Genomic DNA, 24,374 nt, shown 5'->3' on the forward strand with positions numbered 1-24,374 from the left:
GCGAATATTTAGTCCTGGTCATCAGTCCACACTGGTGACCCCCGAGACACCGGCCATCCCTGGGTATGTGGCCCCATTTCATAGCTATCTCAAAGGGCTGTCCTTTGGATAATGCACTTTTTTGTCTTTTGACTTAGACTAGGCTTCCCTGGTGGCTCGGATGGTAAAGAATCCGCCTACAATGAGGGACACCTGAGTTTGATCTCCGGGTTGGGAAGAACCCCTGGAGGAGGGCATGGCAACCCACTCCAGTATTCTTGCCTTAAGAATCCCCATGGACAGAGGAACGTGGTGGGCTTGCAAAATCCATGGGGTTGCAAGGAGTTGGACATAACTGAGTGACTAAGAAGCAGCAACAACATATTACAACAGCATCCCAATTAGAAAGGGTGGGATAAGTAAATTTCTGCCCACCTCCAGGTAGTAAATAGGGCCACATGCTAAGTGCTAAGTCGATTCAGTTGTGTCTGACTCTTTTGCAACCCCACGCAGCCTGCCAGGCTCCTCCGTCCATGGGGTTTTCTAGGCAAGAATACTGGCATCAGTTGCCATTTCCTTCTCCAAATCTTCCCAACCCAGGGATCAAACCTGCATCTCTTAATGTCTCCTGCATTGGCAAGCAGGTTCTTTACCGCTAGTGCCACCTGGGAAGCCCAAATAGGGCCAACAGTTAACCCAATTAGGGTTTTTTTTTTTTTTTTAATGTATTTATGGCTTCGCTGGGGCTTCACTGGTGTGAGTGGGCTTTCTCGAGTTGCAGTGATCAGGGGCTACTCTCTAGTCATGGTGCGGGGGCTTCTCCTTGCAGCGGCTTCTCTTATTGCGGAGCACGGGCTCCAGGTGCTTGGACTTCAGCAGCTGCAGCACGTGGGCTCAGTTGTTGTGGCACAGGGGTCCAGTTGTCCCGCGATCTTCCTGTGTCTCCTGTGTTGGCAGGTGGATTCTTTACCACTGAGCCACCAGGAAAGGCCCTCCCGGTTAGGTTTTACACTGAGTGGTCTGAGTGTCCGACAACTGCCCAGCCTGCCCCGAAGGCTGGGAAGACAAACCAGGAAGTGCTCCTTTTCTGCCATGCTCCTCCATGTTCCCCACAGCCGCACGGCAGTTACTGACAAGTAGGGGACTGTACCATCCAGTATGCCGGGTTCTGGGGTAACTCCTGCAGCAGTTGACTTAGCTGGGTTTTCTAAGGCAAGGGGCTAGTAATTTAATATGCAGTGTCCTGACTTTTTGAAAAAGTGCAATATACAAGACATGTGTGTTAGGTCATTTCAGTCATGTCTGACTCTTCGAAATACCATGGACTGCAGCCTGCCATGTTCCTCTGTCCTTGGAATGTTCCAGGCAAGAATACTGGGGTAGGTTGCCACTTCCTTCCCCAGGGAATCTGCCTGACCCAGGGATCGAACCTGGGTCTCCTGCATTGGCAGATGGTGGATTCTGTACCACTGAGCCACTGGGGAAGCCCTTATATACAAGACATTTTTGGCCAACTCTGTTTGCTTAAGGAGTCAGACTTATTCTAATGAAAGCCTTGGCAGCAGAAAATCCAAACTCCTGATGGAGATCCTTCCGACTAAAGGAGGGCAGGTCAAGAAATAAGGGAGGGCAATATTTTGGATTTAAACACGGTTGACTTTTCATAGCCAGTTTCATATTTGAACTTTTAACTCTCACTGCAGATCTAATTACTGGAGGGGGTCTTGTTAAAATTGCAACATTTCTTCTGTCGTTGATATTTTCCATTTGGAGTATTTCATGCTATGTTTGGCTGACTGCAAAACACAGGGTTTTTCCAACGTTTTCCTTTTGACATGCAGCAGGCCAGTGCATCAGACACATGGCCCTATGACTGAAGCAACATTGTTACAAAATACACATCTGTCAGCCCCAGGCTCCCCTGAAAGCAGAGCCTGCGACAGAGGCCTGTGTAGGCGGCCTGTCTGCAAAGTGACACTAGGGAGGAGGCAGAAGAAAGAGAGCAAGACAAAGAGGACCCGCTCACACCAAGTTCACTGTTGCCATAGTAACCGCAGCTCAGGCTCACCAGGCCTGCCTGAAGCTCAGCAAAGGCAGCTTAGAACCAGCTCTAGGGGAGCCTAATGCCTGCCCAAGGTGTCCTGTGGGCATCAACTCCTCCTGCTCCCAGGGGGCGCGGTCAGGCGGCACCTGCGTGGACCTGGTCAGAGCAGCATCAGCAGTTGCAGTAAGAAGTGGGACAGAGAGGATCCCCAGTGACCACAAAAGGTGTTCAATCAAGGTGTTAACCAAGCGCAATGCACTCTGCTATAATGTATTCTACTCGAGTACACACACACACACACACACACACACATTCGAGTTAAGATTCACTAACCAGTGTTTCTCAAAGTGCAGTCTTTTCAGGGGGTGAAAAGTGAAACTGTTGGTGGCTCAGTTGTGTCTGACTTTGTGGCCCCATGGACTGTAGCCTGCCAGGCTCCTCTGTTCATGGGAGTTCTCCAGGCAAGAATACTGGAAGTGACATTATCAGCAAAATGCAAATCAAAACCACAGTGAGCTACCATCTCACGCCGGTCAGAACGGCTGCTATCCAAAAGTCTACAAGCAATAAATGCTGGAGGGGGTGTGGAGAAAAGGGAACCCTCCTGCACTGTTGATGGGAATGCAAACAAGTACAGCCACTCTGGAGAACAGTGTGGGGATTCCTTAAGAAACTGGAACTAGAACTGCCATATGACCCAGCAATCCCACTCCTGGGCATACACACCGAGGAAACCAGAATTGAAAGAGACATGCCCCAATGTTCATCGCAGCACTGTTTATAATAGCCAGGACATGGAAGCAACCTAGATGTCCATCAGCAGATTAATGGATAAGAAAGTTGTGGATAAGAAATATTCCATATACACCATGGAATATTACTCAGCTATTAAAAAGAACACATTTGAGTCAGTTCTAATGAGTTGCCTATTATACACAGTGAAGTAAGTCAGAAAGAAAAACACCAATACAGTTTGTTATCGCGTATATATGGAGTTAAGAAAGATGGTAACAACGACCCTATATGCGGGACAGCAAAAAGAGACACAGAGATAAAGAACAGAGTGTTGGAGTCTGTGGGAGAAGGCGAGGGTGGGATGATTTGAGAGAATAGCACTGAAACGTGTGTATTACCATATATGAAACAGATCACCAGCCCAAGTTCAATGCATGAAAAAGGGCACTCAAAGCCAGGGCTCTGGGACAACCCTGAGGGATAGGACGGGGCGGGAGGTGGGAGAGGGTTCAGGACGGTGGGATGCATGTACACCCATCGTTGACTCATGTCAATGTTTGGCAAAAACCACCACAATATTGTAAAGTAATTAGCCTCCAATTAAAATAATTTTTTTAAAAAAAGAATACTGGAAGTGAAAGTGAAGTGAAAGTCACTCAGTTGTGTCCAATTCTTGCGACCCCATGGGTTATAGCCCACCAGGCTCCTCTGTCTATGGGATTCTCAGGCAAGAATACTGCAGTGGGTTGCCATTCCCTTCTCCAGGGGATCTTCCTGACCCAGGAATCGAACCCGAGTCTCGTGCATTGCAGGCAGATTCTTTACTGAAGAATATTGGAGTGGGTTGACATTTCCTTCCTCAGGGGATCTTCCTGACCCAGAGATTGAACCTGCCTCTGAGTCTCCTGAATTGCAGGTAGATTCCTTACCCCTGAGCCACTGGGGAAGCCCTTTTAGGGGGTCTGTGAGGTCAAAACCATTTTCATAATAACATTAAGATGGTATTTGTCTTCTTCACACCCTTTCTCTCCGAGTGTTCGGTGGAATCTTCCAGAGGTTTGGGGTGTGTGGTATCAGAACAGATTGCAGATGCAGGTCTGAGAACCCAGCTGTCTCCCTTTAAGCCAGATGCTAAATAGCTTCACAAAAATGTAAAATAATTCTACTCATCTCACTAAATCTGTTCTGGAAAATACAGTTATTTTTCTAAATAAAGTATTACTTAGATACAACAAAATTTAATAGGCTTATAATTTATAAACAAATACTTTTAACATTTCTATTTTCATTTCTAAATGTAATAATCCACGTACAGAAAATGTCTTTGGGTCCTTGCTCTACGAAAGTATAAAGGAGTCTTGAGATTTAAAAAGATGTGGGAGAGGAAAAAAAAGAAAGCCGAGAAGTCACTGCACTAAATTGATCCGTGACCTTCAAAAGAATCACAGTCCATAGTTTGGTGGGCAGAGGACAGCTCCTGTTAACTGCCACTCTCTCTTCCAAAGTGAATCGCCATTCTCCTGGCTGACCCCAGGCTCGGTCAAGTCCAGTTGATGAAGGCAGAAGTTCCGATCCTGGCTGCACATTATAAGCATCTGGGAGATGTTAAAAATGACCACAGCCTGCGCCCCAGCTCAGACCAATGAACCAAAATTGCTGGGGATGGGGCAGAGGCCTGTTCTTTTGTTGTTGCTGTTTAGTCGCTCAGTTGTGTCCAACTCTCTGCGACCTCACGGTTGATAGCCCTCCAGGCTCCTCTGTCCATGGGATTTCTCAGGCAAGCATACTGGAGTGGGTGGCCATTTCCTTCTCCAGGGGGTCTTCCCAACCCAGGGATTGAACCCACACCTCATGCATCTCCTGTATTGCAGTTAGATTCTTTACCACTGAGCCCCAGGGAAGCCTCTCCTAGTTCACCCCACTATTCTAACGTATATCGCCAGAGGTTAGTTTTTCCTGATTCTGACCTCCATATAAATGGTACCACACAGTATACATGTACTCTTGTTATGTCTGGCTTTTTATGCCCAATATTGTATCTGTGACATTCATTCATGTTGCTAGGTAGAGCAGTAATTTTTCGTGTTTGCAGGGCTGTGTGGTTTTCCACTGTATAAACAGGACATAGTTTATTGATCATTCTACCCCTGACGGAGTTGGCTGGTCCCTTCAAACTGCTCTTAAGTGTGGTGACATGCCCTTACCATAAACCGACGTGGGAAATGGGACTCACTAGAGGACAGAAACAGCACCTTCACACCATCCAGGTCACGGATATGGCTACTGACATGCAAGTCCTAGTTTTCCCAACTATTGAAAATTAGTAGTTTCTCTTTTCTTTCTTTCCTGTTTTTAATAAAGCATAGTTAAATTTGCAAAAATGAAAAAGTGTCTCTAAACCTGTGTAGAGATTTAAGTTATCAAAAGTTACGTGGCCTTGAATGTTGGATGAATTTAGATTTGGTCCCACTGGCCAACTGTGAGTACACTCTTGCTAAATTGTGTATGATTTGTTTTTTCAAACTTATTTCCATCTAAAATTCTTCATCTTATGTGAGACATATCCAGATATTAGTATGCTTCAGTCGTGTCTGACTTGTGACCCTATGGACTTGCAGCCTGTCAGGTTTGTCTGCTGTTGGGATTCTCTAGGCAAGAATGCTGGAGTGGGTTGCCATTCCCTTCTCCAGGGGATCTTTCTGACCCAGGGATGGAACCTGAGTCTCTTTATGTTTCTTGCATTGGCAGGCAAGTTTTTTATACCATTAGCACCACTTCGGAAGCCCCAGCAGAATTACTCAAACTAATCCGTATACCAAATCCTCCAACCCCTTCAATAGTACTTCTCCAAATCTGCTTGATTCAGTGGAAGGCACAGTCATCTACTCAGTTCCTTGATTCAAAAAAAACCTAGGAGTGACCCTTGATTCACAACTCCTCTTGTGACCTGCCTACCCTGAACAACCAGATCCAGCTGTGTCACCAACAGACGTTACAAAGCTACCTGTTCCCCGCCAGCCCCACCGCTACCCCTCTACAAGCACTTTCTGCCTGGACTAATGCAATAGTCCCCTGACCAGTCTCCTTATGTCCACAGTCTTGCCCCACACCAAGTCCCCTTCTGAATCCACCCTCCATTCACTGCCCCGTGGCTTATATTTTTTTTGGTTGGGCCTTGTGGCTCATGGGATCTTAGTTCCCCAGGGACTGAATGTGCTCCCTTGGCAGTGAAAGTGCAAGAGTCCTAACCACAGGACTGCTAGGGACTCCCCCCCAGTGGCTTTTAAAGACACAGATTGGGCCGTGTCACACTCTTCCCTAAAACCTCCTGATGGCTCAGTATCTAAAGTGCCTCACGTCCATCATAGTGACAGGTCAACCTGACATCTCACGCTGGCCCACACAACCCTCACACCCTCCCGCAGCAGGCAAGCACTAGGCCCCTGCTGGCCTAGGACACACAAAGATCCCCCCACCGGCAGGTCTCTGCCCTGGCTGCTCAGTACAGAACGCTCCCTCCTGTCCCTCATCTTCAAAAACAGCGCCTGACTCTGCTGATCACATCTCAACCCCAGCTGTCTCCTCTCAGCAGCCTTCCCTGACCACCCAGGCAGTTGTCCCTTAGACACATATCTGATGGCAAGGACACATTAAATGTCTCCTTCTCCAAAGTCTGAGAGTTTGAATTCTGGGCTTCAAAGGACAAACAGCAGGGAGGATACAACTGCCCTTTGAAAATTACATAAATGCCTTTTTTGCCACATGGTAATGCAGTATTTATTCTGTCCATTAGTAACTACTATTTGATAACATTTATAATATTAATAGAACTTAATATAAGAGAAGTTCAACCTACTTTCTTTTTTTTTTTAAACATTTCAATACTGGATATTAATCAGAAAGATAGTCTAAATTAGTATGCTTAAAACCTTTATGTCAAAAATTTATAATAAATGTTTGGTATTAGTCTGCACACAGTTGTTTTTGGTATAAAGTTATTTGGCTTCAAGAAAGAACATTTGGTTTACTTCACTAATAGGAATATCTCTTAGTGCTGGGATGGCCTCTTCTTGGTCTTTCTTGTGCTGTTGATTTTTGGCATAGTTATCTGTAAGAAGAAGACAGAAGGCTCTGTTTATCTAGGTAATTTCTTCAACAGTCTCTGTGCTTTGTGGAGACCCACCATGTAGTGTACTGGACTAATGTTTGGATAATGACAAATACCATGTGTAACGTAATTAAAAGGCCCTTTAAGTCCTCTTTTTAAAAGAAATGTCCCAATTAGAATAAAAACCAGCAAAGTCCTTTTTGCAACCTCTAACTTGGATAAGAAATTAATATTTCATTCAACTGTACAATGATGATTCAAGTCCCATTTGCACATTGCTCACAGGAACAGAATTACACCAACACCCCAAAACTATGAAACTATTTGGTACAATCCTCATGCAAATGTTACAATTTCCCCTGTGTACAAACTGTCTTTCTGCTGTAATTCCAACCAAATATGTAGGTTATCAGAAAACAAATATCGCAAAATTTAAAAAAACCTTACCAGAACTTAAAAAAACACTTCTAGAATCCAAACAAGTTCAGGAATCTAATTTTTTTTTTTTTTTTAAATTTTGGCTGAGTCTCGCAGTTTGTAGGACCTTGGTTTCCTGACTGGGGATTGAACCCCCACCACAGCAGTGAAAGTTGGGAATCCTAACCATTAGGCCACTGGGGAACTCCCAGGAATCTAATCTATTTTAATTTTTAGACTTGAAATGAAAGAAGTTTAAAAAAAAAAAAGAAACCCTACAAAACCATTCTGTGACTCTTCTGACCATGTAACTGGTGTCTGGGGTACACAGTGACCCCGAGGACACCCTCCCCCTGCCACCCAAGTTCTTCCTCCCAGACAGAGTCTGCAGGGACCTCTCTGTCATTCCCGGATCCACACAGCCTGTTTAGGATAACAGAAATTTCTCTCAGGCAGAGTTGCCAGGGAACACATTACATATCTGTGGTTTTTATAGGAAAATGTACTTGTTAACTAGTGCTATTAAACAGTGTATTCACAAGAGCTTATTTGTGCCCTGTGACCACTTTCTCGGTATAACTGTTTATTTCTCCCAGGTTCTTTTTACTGCAAGAATGTGTGTCACTTTTAGCCTGCTTTTGGTCACTTCTCTTGATGAAAGTGTTAATACCCCTCCTGCCTCCCCTAGCACTTTCCTCGGTTATAAATTTACCTGTGATATTATGAATGGAGTCAAGTGGAGAGGTACTCATCATGTTTATTCCAAATAAGAGGACGTAACCGATGACTACGGTAATGAGGAGATACACAGGCAGAGCAACGGCCCAATACCTGCAGAAGAGAATATTAAAATAGGTAACAGACTTCACAAAAAGCTGCGGTTCTCAAGAGCTCATCACCAAGTTAAGACACTTTTAAAGTGTATCCTTTGGCTGTGGTGGGTCTTCATTGCTATACTTGGGCTTTCTCTAGCTGTGGAGAGCGGGCTTCTCTTGTTTTGGGGCATGGGGGCTGCTTCCTCTGGTGTTTACCTCCACGTTTCTATACAACATACTCATATCATTGCTTCTTGATTTTTTTTCCAACTTCAGATATTTTCTCTGAACTTCCTAATATGGACATGAAAATGTTTATATAAATAATGTTTGCAACTGAGCACCATAATGTATTATTATTTTATGTCTTGTACAATTTTTTGTTTTTCTTGGAATTAAGTCATTACCACTTTTAGTCTGTTTGCTTGGTTTTCCGTGTACCTATCAATAATCAATCCTCAAATTCTGGTAGATTCTAATATGCCTCTTGATACATTTAAGCATGCCAAATGCTCTCTCTCACATGGTTTATTGGTGTGTAATTTCTTTCTTTCTTGCCATTTTCTCTTTCTGGAACTTCTAAGAGTTAGATTTTTTTGCTGTTTTACTTCTCTCATCTTGTCTCTATTTCCTGTTTTGCTATACTCTATTCTACTTTCTGGAGATTACTTTCAGTGTTTCTTCTAAACATTCAATTAAAATGTTAATCTTGGTTATCACGGTTATAATTTCTAAATGCAGTAATTCTCTGAACATTCCCTATTTATAGCATCCTGTTGCTTCATAGTTATAATCTCTTATCATCTCTGAGGATTTTGTTAATGTTTTTTTTTGTTCTTTGCATTATCTCTGTTTCTTTCCAGTTCCTTTTGCTTTTTCTCTCTTATTTCATTTTAGAGGCTTTCTTTTCACGTCTGTTAAATTGTGGTTGTCCACTCACATTTACATATGAAGTATGGGGAGAGAACATATGGGGGGGGGAACATTAAAAAAAATATAGATGAGGTGCTAACAAGTTAACTGGAACCACTGTGTATATGCGGACGGGAATGGCCAACTGATGACCCTCACTATGGGAGACCTGGCCATTCCACTGGAGGACCTCTCGTTTTCAGAAATGAGGTAGCCTTTGAGCTGGTCAACTTTCTCAGGGAGGACCCTCCAATCTTGCTGGGAGAAAGTGGGTGGTATAGTGCCTTGAGAGGACAGGTGATTGGGAGGACTCGCACTTCAGCAAAGCAGATCCTCACTTATTCCTGATTTCAGTAAGGTGCCTACATAGACCTAGAGTATCCCAAATTACAGGCTCAATTCAGTCTTTCAATAGCGTAAAACTCCTTCTGCAGGGGAGGGTTTGTCTCTCAGCTTTACAGGCTGAGGAGGACGATTGAAGGGCCATATGCCCTTTAAACATGGTTTTCAGCCTGAACCAGAAATACCATGTAACGAGGTACCCACACTTCCAATGTCTGGGCCTCTCTGTGTAGTGGGCACAGAGACTCTGGCTGCCTCTTGCAGGACCGACGTGGCAAAGTGGGAATTAAGTCAGGTACCTCTCCACCTGTCTGCAATCCACTTCCCCAGATTTTATTGATACCTTTTTCCTGTCCCATTATTTGCTCTTGTGGGTTTATATTTTAACAGTTAATTTTTATTATGGGCTTATTTCATCAAGAATTTGGGAGGAAGTAGAGATAAAGATGTGCATTCAGACCACCATCTTTAAGCAGAAGCATATCAATGATTTTTTAAAAGTTTTACATTTCTATATGGTTATGTACAGATCTTAAAGGAATAGACATAAGATTTGAAAAAGTCTTGAGGAAAAAAGCTGATCCTTCAAAACAGCATTGATATACTCCTACTTTAAGAAATATATTAAACTTACTTTTGAGGCCAATAAGTTAAGCCTAAGGAGTTTAGCCAAGATTCAGGAATAAAAGCCCACACAAGATACAGTACTGCAAAAGAGGGGAAAACAAAAAAGGAAAAAAGATCAGTAAGGCACACATCTGATTTATCAAGATTCGATAAAAAAAGCTCCTTTGAAGGTTCCCTGATTAACCCAGAAATGATTTTTTCCTCCTTATTTGTACCATTCCTGTAACACTTTGCACAATTACTTTCGACTAGTCATTTTTTTTCCCTTTAGACACAGGCTTTATTGTTTCAATATCTACAACTATTATTCTATACTCAAAGTTTAATTTCTTACAAAATTCTATACTCCATATTGCCAGGTCACTTCACTCTCCATTTTATGCCACATTTCCATCAAGAACTATTTTCCCAAATCACAATCTGCCTGATTGCGTGTTGTAGTTGTTGTTCAGTTGCTAAGTTGTGTCCAACTCTTTGCGATGCCATGGACTGTAGCCCACCAGGCTCCTCTGTCCATGAGACTTCCCAGGCAACATCTACTAGTCATTTTTAAAAACTGTGGTTAAAAAACCATAAAAGTTACCATCTTAATCAAGTGTATTGTTCAGTAGTATTAAATATATTTGCACTGCTGTTAAACATATTTCTAGAACTTTTTCATCTTGTGAACCTGAAACTCTGTACCTATTAAACAACTCCTCTACTTAAAACAAGTATGTCCTAATTCATGTGAAGGAGGAACATGAAAAAGCTGGTTTAAAACTCAACATTCAAAAAACTTAAGATAATGGCATCCAGTCCCATGACTTCATGGCAAACATATGGCGAGACAATGGGAAAAAGTGACAGATTTTATTTTCTCGGGCTCCAAAATCATTGCAGATGGTGACCGCATCCATGAAATTAAAAGACGCTTGCTCCTTGGAAGAAAAGCTATGATAAACCTAGACAGCATATTAAAAAGCAGAGACATTACTGACAAAGGTCTAGTCAAAGCTATGGTTTTTCCAGTAGTCATGTATGGATGTGAGAGTTGGATCATAAAGAAAGCTGAGTGCCAAAGAGTTGATGCTTTTGAATTGTGGTGTTGGAGAAGACTCTTGAGAGTCCCTTGGACTGCAAGGGGATCCAACCAGCCCATCCTAAAGTAAATCAATCCTGAATATTCACTGGAAGGACTGATGTTGAAGCTGAAACTCCAATACTTTGGCCACCTGATGCGAAGAACTGACTCATTGGAAAAGACCCTGATGATGGGAAAGACTGAAGTCAGGAGGAGAAGGGGACAGCAGGGGATGAGATGGTTGGATGGCATCACTGACTTGATGGACATGAGTTTGAGCAAGCTCTGGGGGAAGCTGGTGATGGACAGGGAAGCCTGGTGTGCTGCAGTCCATGGGGTCGCAAAGAGTCAGACATGATTGAGCGGCTGAACTGATGTCTTAATTCATACTATTCACACTTAACTCATACTATTCACAAAAATATGTCTTAGCTCATACTATTTTAAGCAATTTAAGGGCAGAAATCATGCCTTAAGAACTGTTGTAACTCTTATAGCATCTACCAATTTTCTTTATATAGAGTAGGTATTCAACACTTCTTTCCTACATGGTTCAAACAGCTACAGACGATTAGTGGCATAAAGGTGAACTTACCTACCCTGTTCTGATTCATGACATGCTTTATCTCCTAGAGCACAGTCTTATTGTCAAGTTTCTATGGCACCTTTGCTGCTGGACAGTAACAACAGCCAACCTCTGAGCACTCACTGTAGGCTAAGCACACTTCTCAGCTCTCTGTCATTGTTGTTGAGTTGCTAAGTCATGTCTGATTCTTTTGAGAACCCATGGACTGTAGCCCACCAGGCTCCTCTCTTCATGGAATTTCCCAGGCAAGAATACTGGAGTGGGTTGCCATTTCCTTCTCCAGGGGATCTTCCCAACCCAGGGATCAAACTTGGGTCTCCTGCATTGGCAGATGGCGGATTCTTTACCATTGAGCCACCAGGAAAGCCCTCTGAGCGCTTTACGCATATTATTTCATTTCCTCACAACAATCCTAGGAAGTGTTATGTTAGTCTTACAGATGAGGAACTGGAATCTTGGACATGTTACATCATCTGCCCAAGGTAAGTCAAAGTGTTAGTCACTAAGTCACATCCAACTCTTTGCAAGCCCACCAGGCTCTTCTGTCCATGGAATTCTACAGACAAGAATACTGGAGTGGGTAGCCATTCCCTTTTCCAGGGGATCTTCCTGACCCAGGGATAGAACCCAGGTCTTCTGCTTTGCAAGCAGATCTTTTACTATCTGGGCCACCAGGGAAGCCCTGCCCAAGTGACAGAGACAAATTTCAAACCACCTGTCTCAACCATGATGAAGGATTAACATTTTTCTCAACAAATACGTATTACAGAAATCTGTATGTCAGAAGTGTGAGAGACAATGGTGAACCCAAAAGAGACAGCCTCTGCCTTCCCCAAGCAGAGGACTGCTGCTAAGTGCTAAGTTGCTTCAGTCGTGTCCGACTCTGTGCGACCCCATAGATGGCAGCCCACCAGGCTCCCCCGTTCCTGGGACTCTCCAGGCAAGATCACTGGAGTGGGTTGCCATTTCCTTCTCCAATGCATGAAAGTGAAAAGGGAAAGTGAAGTTGCTCAGTCGTGTCCGATTTTTGGTGATCTCATGGACTGCAGCCCACCAGGCTCCTCTGTCCATGGGATTTTCCAGGCAAGAATACTGGAGTGAGGTGCCATTGCCTTCTCTGAAGCAGAGGACTAGAGACGAGTAAATTGATATTTTCAATACACTGTGATAAGTACTAATAAGCAAGTAACAACAGATGATATGGGAACACATATGCGGCCCTCAGCCCATGGTGGTGGTGATGGAAGTAATGTTAATGGTCAGGAAAGACTTCCTGGAGGAAGTCATTAAGTTGGGGCCTAAAGAATGAATAGGGGTTAGGCAGATGAAAATGCTAATGGCTGGGCTTGCAGTTGTGAGGAAGGAAGGAAATATTAATAACGAGAAAAGGGTGTTCCTGGCCATGAGATGCAGCCAGTGTTAGGAATCAAAGAGAGGGTGGTGGTGGATGGCAGAAGGAAAAGCTGGAAAGGATCGGGCTTGCAATTTGAGTTTTGAAGGTTAATGACATAGAAATAGTGGCGCAAACATGAGACAAATTCTTAAAAGGAAATAACTTGCTTAGTTTAACTAATTAAATGAATGAATATTTATTGTACATCTGCTATATGCTAGGTGCTGTGAAAAGGTCAAGGCTCCAAAGAAAAACGAGACATGGTGTCTATCCCAAGTCCTGTGGGTGACAGAAATGAGCCAGAAGCAGTGGCAGGAACCTCCCGGGCACTGTCTTATGTGACCCCTCTCAGACCCCTCTGAGGTCTGTGCCAAGATTATTCCTCACTCACAGATGAAAAGAACTAAGGTACGGGGAATTTAAGTCACTTGCCCAAGGTCTCAGGGCTAAAAGTTACTGTGATGGAACAAGAACTCAGGGCATGTGTTCACACTGGGCTCCCAGGCAGGAGTCAGAGCGTTGGTTAACAGCATGAAAGAGAAGCAACGTATCTGTGGAACCCCAGGCAGCTTGGAGAGGCTGGGGCATATGGCGGGAGGCTCTGAGTGGTGAGAAACCAGCTGGAAAAGTGAATGGGTCCCAGATTATGGAAGACCGTGGGCAAGGAACTTGAACTTTATGTTTTGGGCAAGGGGGATAATTGAGTATTTCTGGAAGATCCCCTGGAGGTGGAAATGGCAACCCACTCCAGTACTCTTTCTGAGAAAATCCCATGGATAGAGGAGCCTGGCAGACTACAGTCTGTGGGGTCACAAAGAGTTGGAGGTAACTGAGCACACACCCACCCACCCACACCAAAACAAATAACCATCCAGGCTTCAAGCCAGGCTCCAGAGGTTTTCATCTGGGGAGTTCAGGCCTGGATCTCATGTGCGTTGCTGGGAGAGCTGCATCTAAGATGTTTTTGTGGAAGAGGAAAAGTCCCAGCAGGCGCAAAAGAAGGAGCAGATGAACAAGTTGGGGGAGGAGGAGAAGTGCAAGCAAAGAGGACTCCCAGGGTTTCAGAATGGGGTCTAGTAATTCCAACCCTGAAGAGATTCTCCACACAGCACTCAGAGAGTTCCCCCAAATACTGATCAAATGGCATCATTTGCCAGGTTTTGAACTTTGATGCCTTTAGAATAAAATCCAAAGTCCTTCCTAGGCTTTGCAAGAACTTAAAATGACAGGGCTTCTGCCTGCCCCTCCAAGGTCCAGTCCTCACACACTACGCTTCAGCTCTAGGCAGCGTCTCATGTCTGCACTTCATACAACCTTCAGACGCAGGGTAACTGCTCTTGTGGTGAGCGCTGTCTGCCTGGATTGTTCTTCCTCTGGCTCTGTGAATGCATTTGAGTTCCTTAGCTTGCTCTTCCAGCTGTGTCCCATCCACACACCACACCCTCTTACTCCCGGCCATTTCTCTTTATTTCCTTCAAAGCCATTACCACAGTCTACAACTACTGGTATGCACGGAGTATTTGTGCCCCTCCTCCTAAATGATTACACTGAAACCCTAATCCCCAATGTGGTGGGTTTGGAGGCGGGGCCTTTGAGAGGCAGTTAGGTATAGATGAACTCATGAGGGAGGGGGCTGCATCATGGGATTAGTGTCCTCATAAGACCCAGAAGAGATTGGGGCCGTGCCCTCTCCTCCTCCGATATGTGAGGACATGGCAAGAAAGTGATGGTCTGCAACCCATATCAGGGCCTTCACCAAGAATCCAACCATGCTGGCATTCAGATCTTGGACTTCCCTGCTTCCAGAGCCGAGAAATGAATATCTCTTGTTTAAGCTACTCGGGCACAGCCTAAACAGATTAAGACAATTAGCTTTTTTTAAGTTAATTATTTATTTGGCTGTGTCTGGCCTGGGTCTTAGCTGAGGTGCACTGGCTTTGCGGCTCTAGGGCACGTGGGATCTTAAGTTCCCTAACCAGGGATCGTCCCTTGCATTGGAAGGCGGATTCTTAACCACTGCACCACCAGAGAAGTCCCTACAATTAGCTTCTAAATTCAGTAAGTATTTCAACACACAGAGAGACTCATGTAAACCCTGTGCACCTACCACTATGTTGGTTTTTTTTTGATGTGTTCATTTACTTTAATAACACTACATTTACCATGTTATCACCATGGAATGTAAATTCAGGTTAGACAAGAGAATTTCACAAGTACAACAAAGCATTCTGTGATATGCCAAAGTTTGTATAATGTCTGACCAAACCAGCTTGCTCATCAATGACTTCCATTATAGGCATTTTATTTAGTTGATGATTCTTTTGGGAAAAATAAACATACTGCACACATTTAAAAAGTGTTTTTCATTTACCTTTGCATTAGCACTTAAAATACATGTTTGAAAATAATTTAAAATTATTCTAATATAACAGCAGCAAAATATAATTCTGCAATTACAAAAGAGCTAAAAGGGATCTACAATTTAAGTTACTCTCATCTTTATAACTATGATTCTAAATTAATACTACTTCAAAGTGGCTCTGTTACCAGCTTTTTAGGTTTGGTTTAAAAACACACATAGACTTGCAGGGAGGTTTATAATGTATTTCATGCACTGTTCTGAAAGGGTTCCTCAAGAGCCAACCAGCCCTTAAAACAGTACTCAGTCCACAAGGCAGTCAGAAAGTTAAATTAACTGGGGTAAACAGGATTCCTATATTACATCAAAAGCCTATGATATTTTGCAGCAACTGGAAGCATTTTCAGGACTGGCATGTTGTCTTCTTTAGAACTAATTTCAACAGAAGAAGGCGGACAGGTACCACTAGCAAGTGTATTTAAAAGTGACATGTTTCTTTCGTGCTGATCTGACTACCCTGAATGACCTAGCTAGTGAACTAGTCACCAGTAACTTGGTCACCAGGCAAATCAGGCCTGCAAGAAAGGAAGCCAATATTCAAATTACCATGTTCTGGTCTGACCCAAACAATTAACTTTCCACAAAACATATAACCTCAATATGAGATGTCTAACTAAAGCAAGCACCACCACCAAGACCAAGACAGCATCTCCTATTCTAAGGTTTAGGTTTTCCCCAGAATTCTTGATACAGGGAATCGCCCACACCAAGAGTCATTGCTCCCACAAGAAAGCCTTGGGCTGCCACACGCATGTGGATCAGGTGAACAGACATTTTAGTATTTCCCTTGCTCTTCAATCTGTATAATCCATATGCAACAATTGCTGTAAAACCTGCCATTCCAATGGGGGCAAATGGTGCCTCTCTAGCTTCTTGGATAAGTTTAGATCCCTGATCTTCATCAAATGAAGAAAGAGAAATATCTGTGTCGCTTGACATAGTGACTGAAGAATCTTCAGACAACTTCAAGACGTTTCAGGTTCCTACCGGATTCTGACCCCACTCCCGCACCCGCCGTCCAGTCAGCTTCTCCCCACTACCACTGTTTTATTATTAAAACTGCTGGGTACTCAGTGAAAAAAACAAAAAAACTGCTGGGTACTGGCCTCACTGGGTACTGGCTTCTCACCTCCCTTATTACTTTCTGCCTCACTGTCTCAGGTTTAATGACTTCCATCAATTCCCTCAAACCACTGGCATCGTTAGGCTTTTGCACTGGCTGTTCTCTGTCTGAGAGGCTCTTTCTCAACATTGCCATGGCAACTCTCATTTTTTTGTGTCTGTGCCTGAAACTCATCTGTCAGTGAGGCACCTCCTGACAGCTGTACTTAAAACAGCAAGCTCCCTCCTTACCCACTTTCTTGCTTAATTTCTCCCCAAGGCAAATATTATCATCTGACATTCTATATGTTTTACTCATGTAAATTGTCCATTGACCATCTCCCTCCCAGCAGAATGCAGACTCTGAGAGCAGGAAATCTGGGGCTGTTCTGCTCATCTCTGGTCAGTAACAGTGCCCAGCACATGGTAAGCACACAAGAAAAATTTGTGGAATTAATTTCTGGTTGTGCAATAAATGCTGGAGAGGGTGTGGAGAAAAAGGAACCCTCTTACACTGTTGGTGGGAATGCAAACTAGTACAGCCACTACGGAGAACAGTGTGGGGATTCTTAAAAAACTGGAAATAGAACTGCCATACGACCCAGCAATCCCACTGCTGGGCATATACACCGAGGAAACCAGAATTAAGAGAGACACGTGTACCCCAATGTTCATCACAGCACTGTTTACAATAGCCAGGACATGGAAGCAACCTAGATGTCCATCGGCAAACCAATGGATAAGAAAGTTGTGGTACATTTATACAATGGAATATTACTAAGCTATTAAAAAAATGCATTTCAATCAGTTCTAATGAGGTGGATGAAACTGGAGCCTATTATACAGAGTGAAGTAAGTCAGAAAAAAAAACACCAACACAGTATATTAACGCATATATATGGAATTTAGGAAGATGGTAACGATGAACCTATATGCGAAGACAGCAAAAGAAACACAGATGTAAAGAACAGACTGTTGGGCTCTGTGGGAAAACGTGAGGGTGGGATGATTCGAGAGAATAGCATTGAAACATATATATTATCATATGTGAAATAGATCGCCAGTCCAGGTTTGATGTATGAGGCAGGGTGCACAGGGCTGGGGCGCTGGGATGATGCTGAGGGATGGGATGAGATGGGGAGGGAGGTGGGAGGGAGGGTCAGGATGGGGAACACATGTAAACCATGGCCAATTCATGTGAATATATGGCAAAAACCACCACAATACTGTAAAGTAATTAGCCTCCAATTAAAAAAAAAATTTCTGGTTGTGGGTCCCGTTGGATTTAAGTCTTATTAAAGTCATTGCTTTTATTTATCTGTATAGTCTCTAATCCTTCAAATACTCTATAAAACACAGATTTGCAAAAATGATGATGATGATGATAACAATCAGAGTCGCAGTTAATGTTTAATCGGGCTTCCCTGGTGGCTCAGATAGTAAAGAATCTGCCTGCAACGCAGGAGACCCAGGTTCAATGCCTGGGTCAGGAAATTCCCCTGGAGAAGGGAATGACAACCCACTCAAGTACAGGTAGCCCCCACTTTATGAAAGTCTGCTTTAAGCCATTTTGCTCTTGGAAAAGACCTACAGTAGTATGTTTTCTTTAACCAAAGGAAATCTGAAGGGGATTTTTGCTTTTACTAAAAAACTTTTCTGCATCTGTTTTGCAGGGAGCTGCGGTAGAGGCAGCACGCACCCAGAGCAGGGAAAGAGGCTCATCCGAGCTCCTTTCCCAGGGCTACCCTCAGCATCTTAGCATCAAGCCGCCGCAGCTTTCAATTTTTCTGTGAGCATCTTTACCTGAACTGAGTATCTTTATCAAATTGAGTGCTTAGGCTCAACTTTTGTGCATTAGCAAATGTGCCCTTCATTTTATACCATTCCGGCTCTCAAAGGTTTCGTGAGAATGCGTGTGTCTGAAAGTTGCTCAGTTGTGTCTGACTCTTTGTCCACCAGGCTCCTCTGTCCATGGAATTCTCCAGGCAAGAATACTGCAGTGGGTAAGCCATTCCCTTCTCCAAGGGATCTTCTTGACCCAGGGATCGAACCCAGGTTTCCTGCATTGCAGGCAGATTCTTTACCATCCAAGCCACCTCCAGTTTTGCAGGGGAAACCTCTACTTACTGTTCCTACGCCTCACATTCTTTTAAGTGCTCTGCATAAATGATGGCAACTTATCTTTACAACAGACATAAAGAAGCAGCACAGTGACATCAACCCAGTGTGCCGGGGTGGATATTCTAACTTTATCTTTTATCAACAGTGTGACTTTAGGCACATTATTTAAGCCCCGTGTGCTCAATATTCTCATCTGCAAATGAGGACAGTAATGACAATTTCTATCTCACAGGACTGTGTTATGCTTCCTTAGCTTTTGATAGACATGACCACCCTTCCACAGATGAAGCCTCTGAAGAATCGAAGACGCAAATAGTCCTCCACAAAGCAAATCTGTGGAGGAGTCAGGATTTGGACTCAAGCTATAACTACTTCAGAGACTGTCCTAGCCATAGCTTGGTTGGCTATACAGATGCAGTTAGGGTTCATAAGCACTGCCACTCCATCTCCCTGGTTTCCACAAAATTCTAAAAAGTTTTGAGACTTTTTAGTCACTTTTCTCCCTAATTCTCAAATCCTTCTAGGGAGAGACATGAGGACTGCTATACTACTCTGGGAATATGGTGTGTCAGTGAACAAGCTTTCTTATCTGTAAAATGGGACCATATGGGGACTGACTGAGATCCAGGATGTAAAGTGCAGCTGACTTCTGGAGCGATTCCTGTTCCTCCCAAGCTTCCACAGCTGCACTGGGGCCATATCAGATTACTCCTTTCCAAACCTCACCATGCGTCCCTTCAAGGCCTTCCCACTTCTTCCTTCTTACTGCTGAAGATAAAGTCCCTGGGAGAAAAATTAACTCTTTCTTTTTTTGGCTGCACTGCTTCAGAGCCTTGTGGGATCTTAGTTCGATGACTAGAAATCGAACCTGAGCCTTGGCAGTGAGAGCTCGAGTCCTAACCACTGAATCGCCAGGGAATTCCCTGAATTTCCATTTTGATTTATCTCTTCACTAGGTTCCCATGGCACGTATCACAGTGTATTAACTGAGATTTAATCTTCTGTCTTGTCCACAAAACCAAGACCTTCTTAAGGGCAAGGATCAGGTTTCATTTCCTCTGCAATCCTACCTGGTGAGGCATTTTTAAAGATTTGTTGAGATTAAATCTTTCAGGCTCACGTCTGGAATACAGAACACTCTGAAAAGACAAGAGTTCTCTTCAGGTTTTCTCAAAAAGAGACAAAGGCAGAAACAATCACAGTTCCTGTGTGCACATTCTACTAACAAACAGAATAATTTCCTTGTCCTTGAACTTCAGAGAAAGGCCCTGGCCATTCATCAGGAAAGTACTTACTGAAACCAAATTGGGAGCTTAAGAAAAGAACAAAGCCATAAATCGCTCTTTCTGGCAATGGCGACGGTGAATTTTCCACCATTTTCCCCGTGGCTTTAGATATTCTGTGGGGGAAAACAAAAGCAAGTCATCTGTCAGTGATCCAATCATTTTCACTATGGGTCTATTATAATCTCACCGTTTTGCTACGGGCACAGCCTCTGCGTTTCTCTAGTAAACCAAACAGGTGACACCGGCGCACTGACCTCCGACACACACCTGCTTGCACACGGGCACAGAAACACCCAAACGTTGCCTGCACGAGCAACCAGCACCCCCGACCTCACGTGCGCGCGCACACAAGCACACGCGCTAGCGCTTGCACGCCCTGCAGTGAAACGTGTGGGGAGGCAAAGGGAGAGCCGCGGATGGGGGGAGGGGGGGGAACCTGAACGCCAGCCCAACTGTGCAGGCTTCGCCTCCGCGAGAACAGGGAAGAAAGGGCAAGGAGGGATGGGGGGCCCGCGCGCAAGAGCCCTCCCGCCTCGGCCTCGACACCCAGAACTGGGCCCTGCCCTCTCGTAGGTCAATTTTCTCACTCGAGTTACCCCCCGGGTTGCGGGGTGGCCCTCGACCTTGGGTCCTTCAAGCGCTGACTCCCCCCGCAGCACCTTCGGCCACCTGAGGGCCGAGGCCTCGGCGCAGGCGCAGACCAGGGGATCCGCAGGAGGGCGAGAGAGGACAAACTGCGAACCGCCCGGTCGCCACGGCAACCCCGCCCGCGCGCAGGCGCACCTCGACTCGGGTCAGTCAGCCGCTCGAGAGCGCGGGGGCGAGCAGGAAATCGCCTGGCTCGCGGCGGGGGGCGTGGCGTGGCGTGCGCGACGGCGCATGTGCGGTGCGGCTCACGTGACACACGTCCTCCCGCCCCCTCAGCCGCCGCCGTGCCGCTCGCGCCCACCCGCCCGCCGGCTGACGTGGAGGTCCTGAAGAGGCGGAGGCGGCGGCGGCGGCTGCCAGCGTCCGAGGCTCGCGGGCTGCGAGCCCCGGTGAGTGCACACCTGGCGCGCGGCGGGGCTGCCGGATGTGTCAGCTTGTCGCGCAGCAGCCGAGATGCCCGGGGCGAGGGGCCCTCCACACCCCCTCAGTGGGTGTGTGGTGAGTGTGGGTGTGTGCGCGTCGTTGGCTGTGGTGCCTGCAGTGTGTGTATGGGGCGGGGGGATGGTGTCGGTTCGAGGTGTGTGTGTGTGGTGTGTGTGGCCGGTGTCGTCGGTCCCAGTAGGTGTGTCTCTTTTGTCTGGTTTCCCTGTTCTGCAAGTGTGGGTCCCTCGGGGCTCCTGTGAGAAGGTGGGAGAAGCCCGTGTGTGTGTACGCGTCCCCCGGCCGCCCTCGTCGCCGTCGGTGCGCGGGTGACACCCCCGCTAGCATTGGGGGGGTCCGCCGGCCCGAGCGCGCGTGGACATGCGAGGTGTCTCCCCTCCCGGCCCCTTTGTGTCAGCGCAGATTCTTCCCGGCCAGGGCGTGGGCGCCCCGGCTGTGTGGGTGCCCCCTCCGCCTTGGTGTCACAGCCTCTCTTGGGGGTGCTCGCCCCCCACCCCACCTTGGTGTCAGCTCCTCTCTTGGGGTGCTCGCCCGCCCGCGCGCGCGTGAACGCGCGCCTGCAGTCGTGACCCACCCCCTTGCAGCAGCGTCCTCGTAGGGGGTGCGTCCTCGCGTGTCCCCGCGCGCCTGGGTCCTAACGAGTGCGTGTTCTCCGGGGTGCGGGCTTTTGTTCGAGAGTGTTGGTGAACGTTCTTGCACGTCCCCCTCCTCCTGTGTTGCGTTCTTTACAAATGCGCCACCTGTTTTCGAGAGAATGGCTGCCGAGTTGTGGGGAGGGGGTCGGGGGAGGGAGACCTGAACGCAGTGCTCGCTGCGCCTCTTCGGAGCATCCTCTCCTCCACCCCTCATCGCTAATGGGAAGAGGCGGGGACAGCCGCGGGTCCGGCTAGCTGCTGGGTAGTGTTTAGGATGTCCAGTGTGACCGGTCGAGTCAGCCTGTTCTGGGGACGGAATAAGGGGGCCGGGGGCCAAAAATGGAGCTAAGGCGTAGGTGAATGTTATTTGGTACCCATGTGGCGTACCGTTTTTAGAGGCCTCCTAAGATGCCCAAAGATCTCCGATGGCAGACTCCTTCCAAAATGTATATATACGCGACAGCTGGGCAAATACATTCTAGCCAATCCTAGGCGTTCTTGATGATACTTAATGGTTCACGTAAGTGTTTCGTGGCATTCACATAAATTACCTTTTTTAGTTTTTGCCCAGCGTCCTGGCGATGGAAACAAGGTAGACAGCTTACAGGTTTCAGTCCTCCTTTGGGAGCAATTTTCTCATAATTACAGCTCTGGTTAGGTACATTTTGTATTGCAGGAAATTTGCGTTTTATCCTAAGGGTGATGGGATTTATTACAAGGGAAGGAAGCTTCAAACACGTTAGAAAACCAGCTGCTCCTCTTGCTCAAAGGTTCGTGCTCTGCGCTCAAGGGCTGCGTTTTTGGTCTCTGTTTCTCCCTGTTCATTTGCTCAATTTTCTTACTCCTGCCTAATTTTCTGGGATTTTGTTTCTTTTAAATTTCTGGAAGATTTCACACATAGAATACAGAGTGGAATCTAACCAATTCATGACTAAGATTTGCAGATGTATTTTGCCGAATTTACTTCAGATCCTCTTTTTAATTTAAAAGAACTAAAATTGCAAAATGTGGAGGTGCTCTCATTTCCGCCCCTCCTTTCCTAGAGGTAGTCACCGTGTTTAGGTTTGTGTATATCTGCTTGCATATTTTATACTTTGATCCCGGTGAATCGATAAATATATAGTGTTGTGTATTTTAAACTTTAATGTTATTAAACAATATGTGTCTTTTTGCAACTTGCCTTTTTTGATCAGCATCACATTTTCAGATTTACATGTGAATAAATTGGGTAATTGTGTTTGGTTCATTTTAATTGCTGGTATAGAATTCCATTGTATGAATATACCATAATTTACTTATCCGTTTTGCTACTGATGGACTTTGAAGGTTTTTTACTCTAAAAACAGTCCTGCCTTGAACATCTTTGTATTTATCTGCTTTGTGCACACGTTTGGAAATTTCTTGAGAACATACACCAAGTAGTGGATTTTGCTGCCTAGTAGGATATATGCATCTTCAATGTAACCAAATATCAGGGAGGCTCTCAAAGTGGTTGCACTAACTCATCACTCTGACTGGTATTGAGTGAAGACACCCATTTCCTCACACTCTTGTTAAACTCTTTATGTTACCTGACTTACATTTTTGCCTTTTCTTTACTGACCAGCTTGCTTATAACTTTAACTTGCAGCTAAATTTGCTTACCTTGGCTTCTGCTCTAGCCCTGCGTGAAGCCTATGGGTTCCTCTCTCACAGCTGACTCAAGCTTATATCTCATTCGGTTCTCATAAAGTTAATTGCAGTGAACATTTATTTTGTACCTAATGTACTTCCTGTGGTTGATGTAAGATAAAGATTTCCATGGTATGTTAGATGTACCTCTCTAGTGGCAGGTGAGGTGGTTTAATTACTTTTTTGCATATGATGAATGGATTTTTAAAAATCTTTTTTCCTCTTTAATGTACTACTTATACTTAATGCTTTCAAAATATATGTGACATATATGCAAGTTGTGAAGCAAGACAGTAAAATGAATGCCTCTCAACCCACCACTCAATCCAAGAATCAAAATGATGATTTTGAATGTTACCATCCCCAGGGTGACTACTATTGAATTGTGTGTCATTCCTTGTATTTTAAAAATACTTTTATCAAATATGTGTATATCTCTCAACAGTATATTGTGTGGTTTCTATTGTTTTTGAATTTAAAAAAAAGAATACTGGATACAGTTTGTTGGGCTGGCTTATTTCACTCAATGTTACGTTTTTGAGAGTCACTGATATTCAGATAGACATGTCATTAATTTTCATGGCTGTGTAATATTCTGTTGGAGAATATAACACAGTGTATGCATTCTTCTATTGATAAACATTTCGGTTGTTTCTAGGTTTTGCTGTTTTGAAGATTTTTATATATATATCTTCTGGTACACAGTTGCAAGAATTTCTCTACTTTGCACACTGGGATATATGCCTTCCAGGGAAGAAATAAAGATTTTCTGAGGAGTATTTGGGCACAAGTGATATTAATGAATCAATTTGTAGATCATTAAATTCCACGTGTATCCTTTCCTAAAATTGGTAATGCCTGAAGCCTGTGATGGAAACTTCCTCTTGGTTCTATTTGCCCACCTCCCCCTTCAGAGTAGCATTTCTGCCTTAAATTAGGAAGGCATACCGCCTACTTGCCTGGAATCTTACCAAGGTAATGTCCCAATTGAAAAACTCTCCATGGTACAAAAGGATAATTTAAAATACATG

At 44.8% G+C, this 24,374-nt stretch overlaps 2 protein-coding genes and 1 pseudogene across 6 annotated transcripts in view; 1 reads left to right on the forward strand and 2 right to left on the reverse strand.

Annotated features, from left to right (window-relative positions):
• Positions 1 to 6,509: 6,509 nt before the first annotated feature.
• Positions 6,510 to 20,689, reverse strand: PIGP (phosphatidylinositol glycan anchor biosynthesis class P). The gene is made up of 5 exons (XM_065942822.1): positions 20,536 to 20,689; positions 19,958 to 20,061; positions 9,987 to 10,059; positions 7,996 to 8,114; positions 6,510 to 6,866 (listed from the first exon to the last, which is right to left on the reverse strand). Exons 2-5 carry the CDS (start codon positions 20,037 to 20,039, stop codon positions 6,754 to 6,756), a joined length of 387 nt encoding a protein of 128 aa, XP_065798894.1. The 5' UTR covers positions 20,040 to 20,061; positions 20,536 to 20,689; the 3' UTR covers positions 6,510 to 6,753.
• On the reverse strand, positions 14,761 to 16,466 carry LOC136173424 (HIG1 domain family member 1A, mitochondrial pseudogene; annotated as a pseudogene).
• A 169-nt stretch (positions 20,690 to 20,858) lies between the features above and the next one.
• The window catches only part of TTC3 (tetratricopeptide repeat domain 3), a 116,816-nt gene continuing 113,300 nt past the window's right edge, over positions 20,859 to 24,374 (forward strand). Inside the window, exons 1-2 of one of the 5 annotated variants that reach the window (XM_065943336.1) lie at positions 20,864 to 20,985; positions 24,002 to 24,318. The gene's annotated coding sequence lies outside the window, so the exon portion shown is untranslated. Of the gene's footprint in view, positions 21,095 to 24,001; positions 24,319 to 24,374 lie in introns of all 5 variants that reach the window. The other 4 variants (XM_065943338.1, XM_065943337.1, XM_065943344.1 and 1 more) reach the window with 4 other exon arrangements.

This window comes from Muntiacus reevesi, chromosome 8, assembly GCF_963930625.1.
Source record: "Muntiacus reevesi chromosome 8, mMunRee1.1, whole genome shotgun sequence".
Lineage (NCBI taxonomy): Eukaryota > Metazoa > Chordata > Mammalia > Artiodactyla > Cervidae > Muntiacus > Muntiacus reevesi.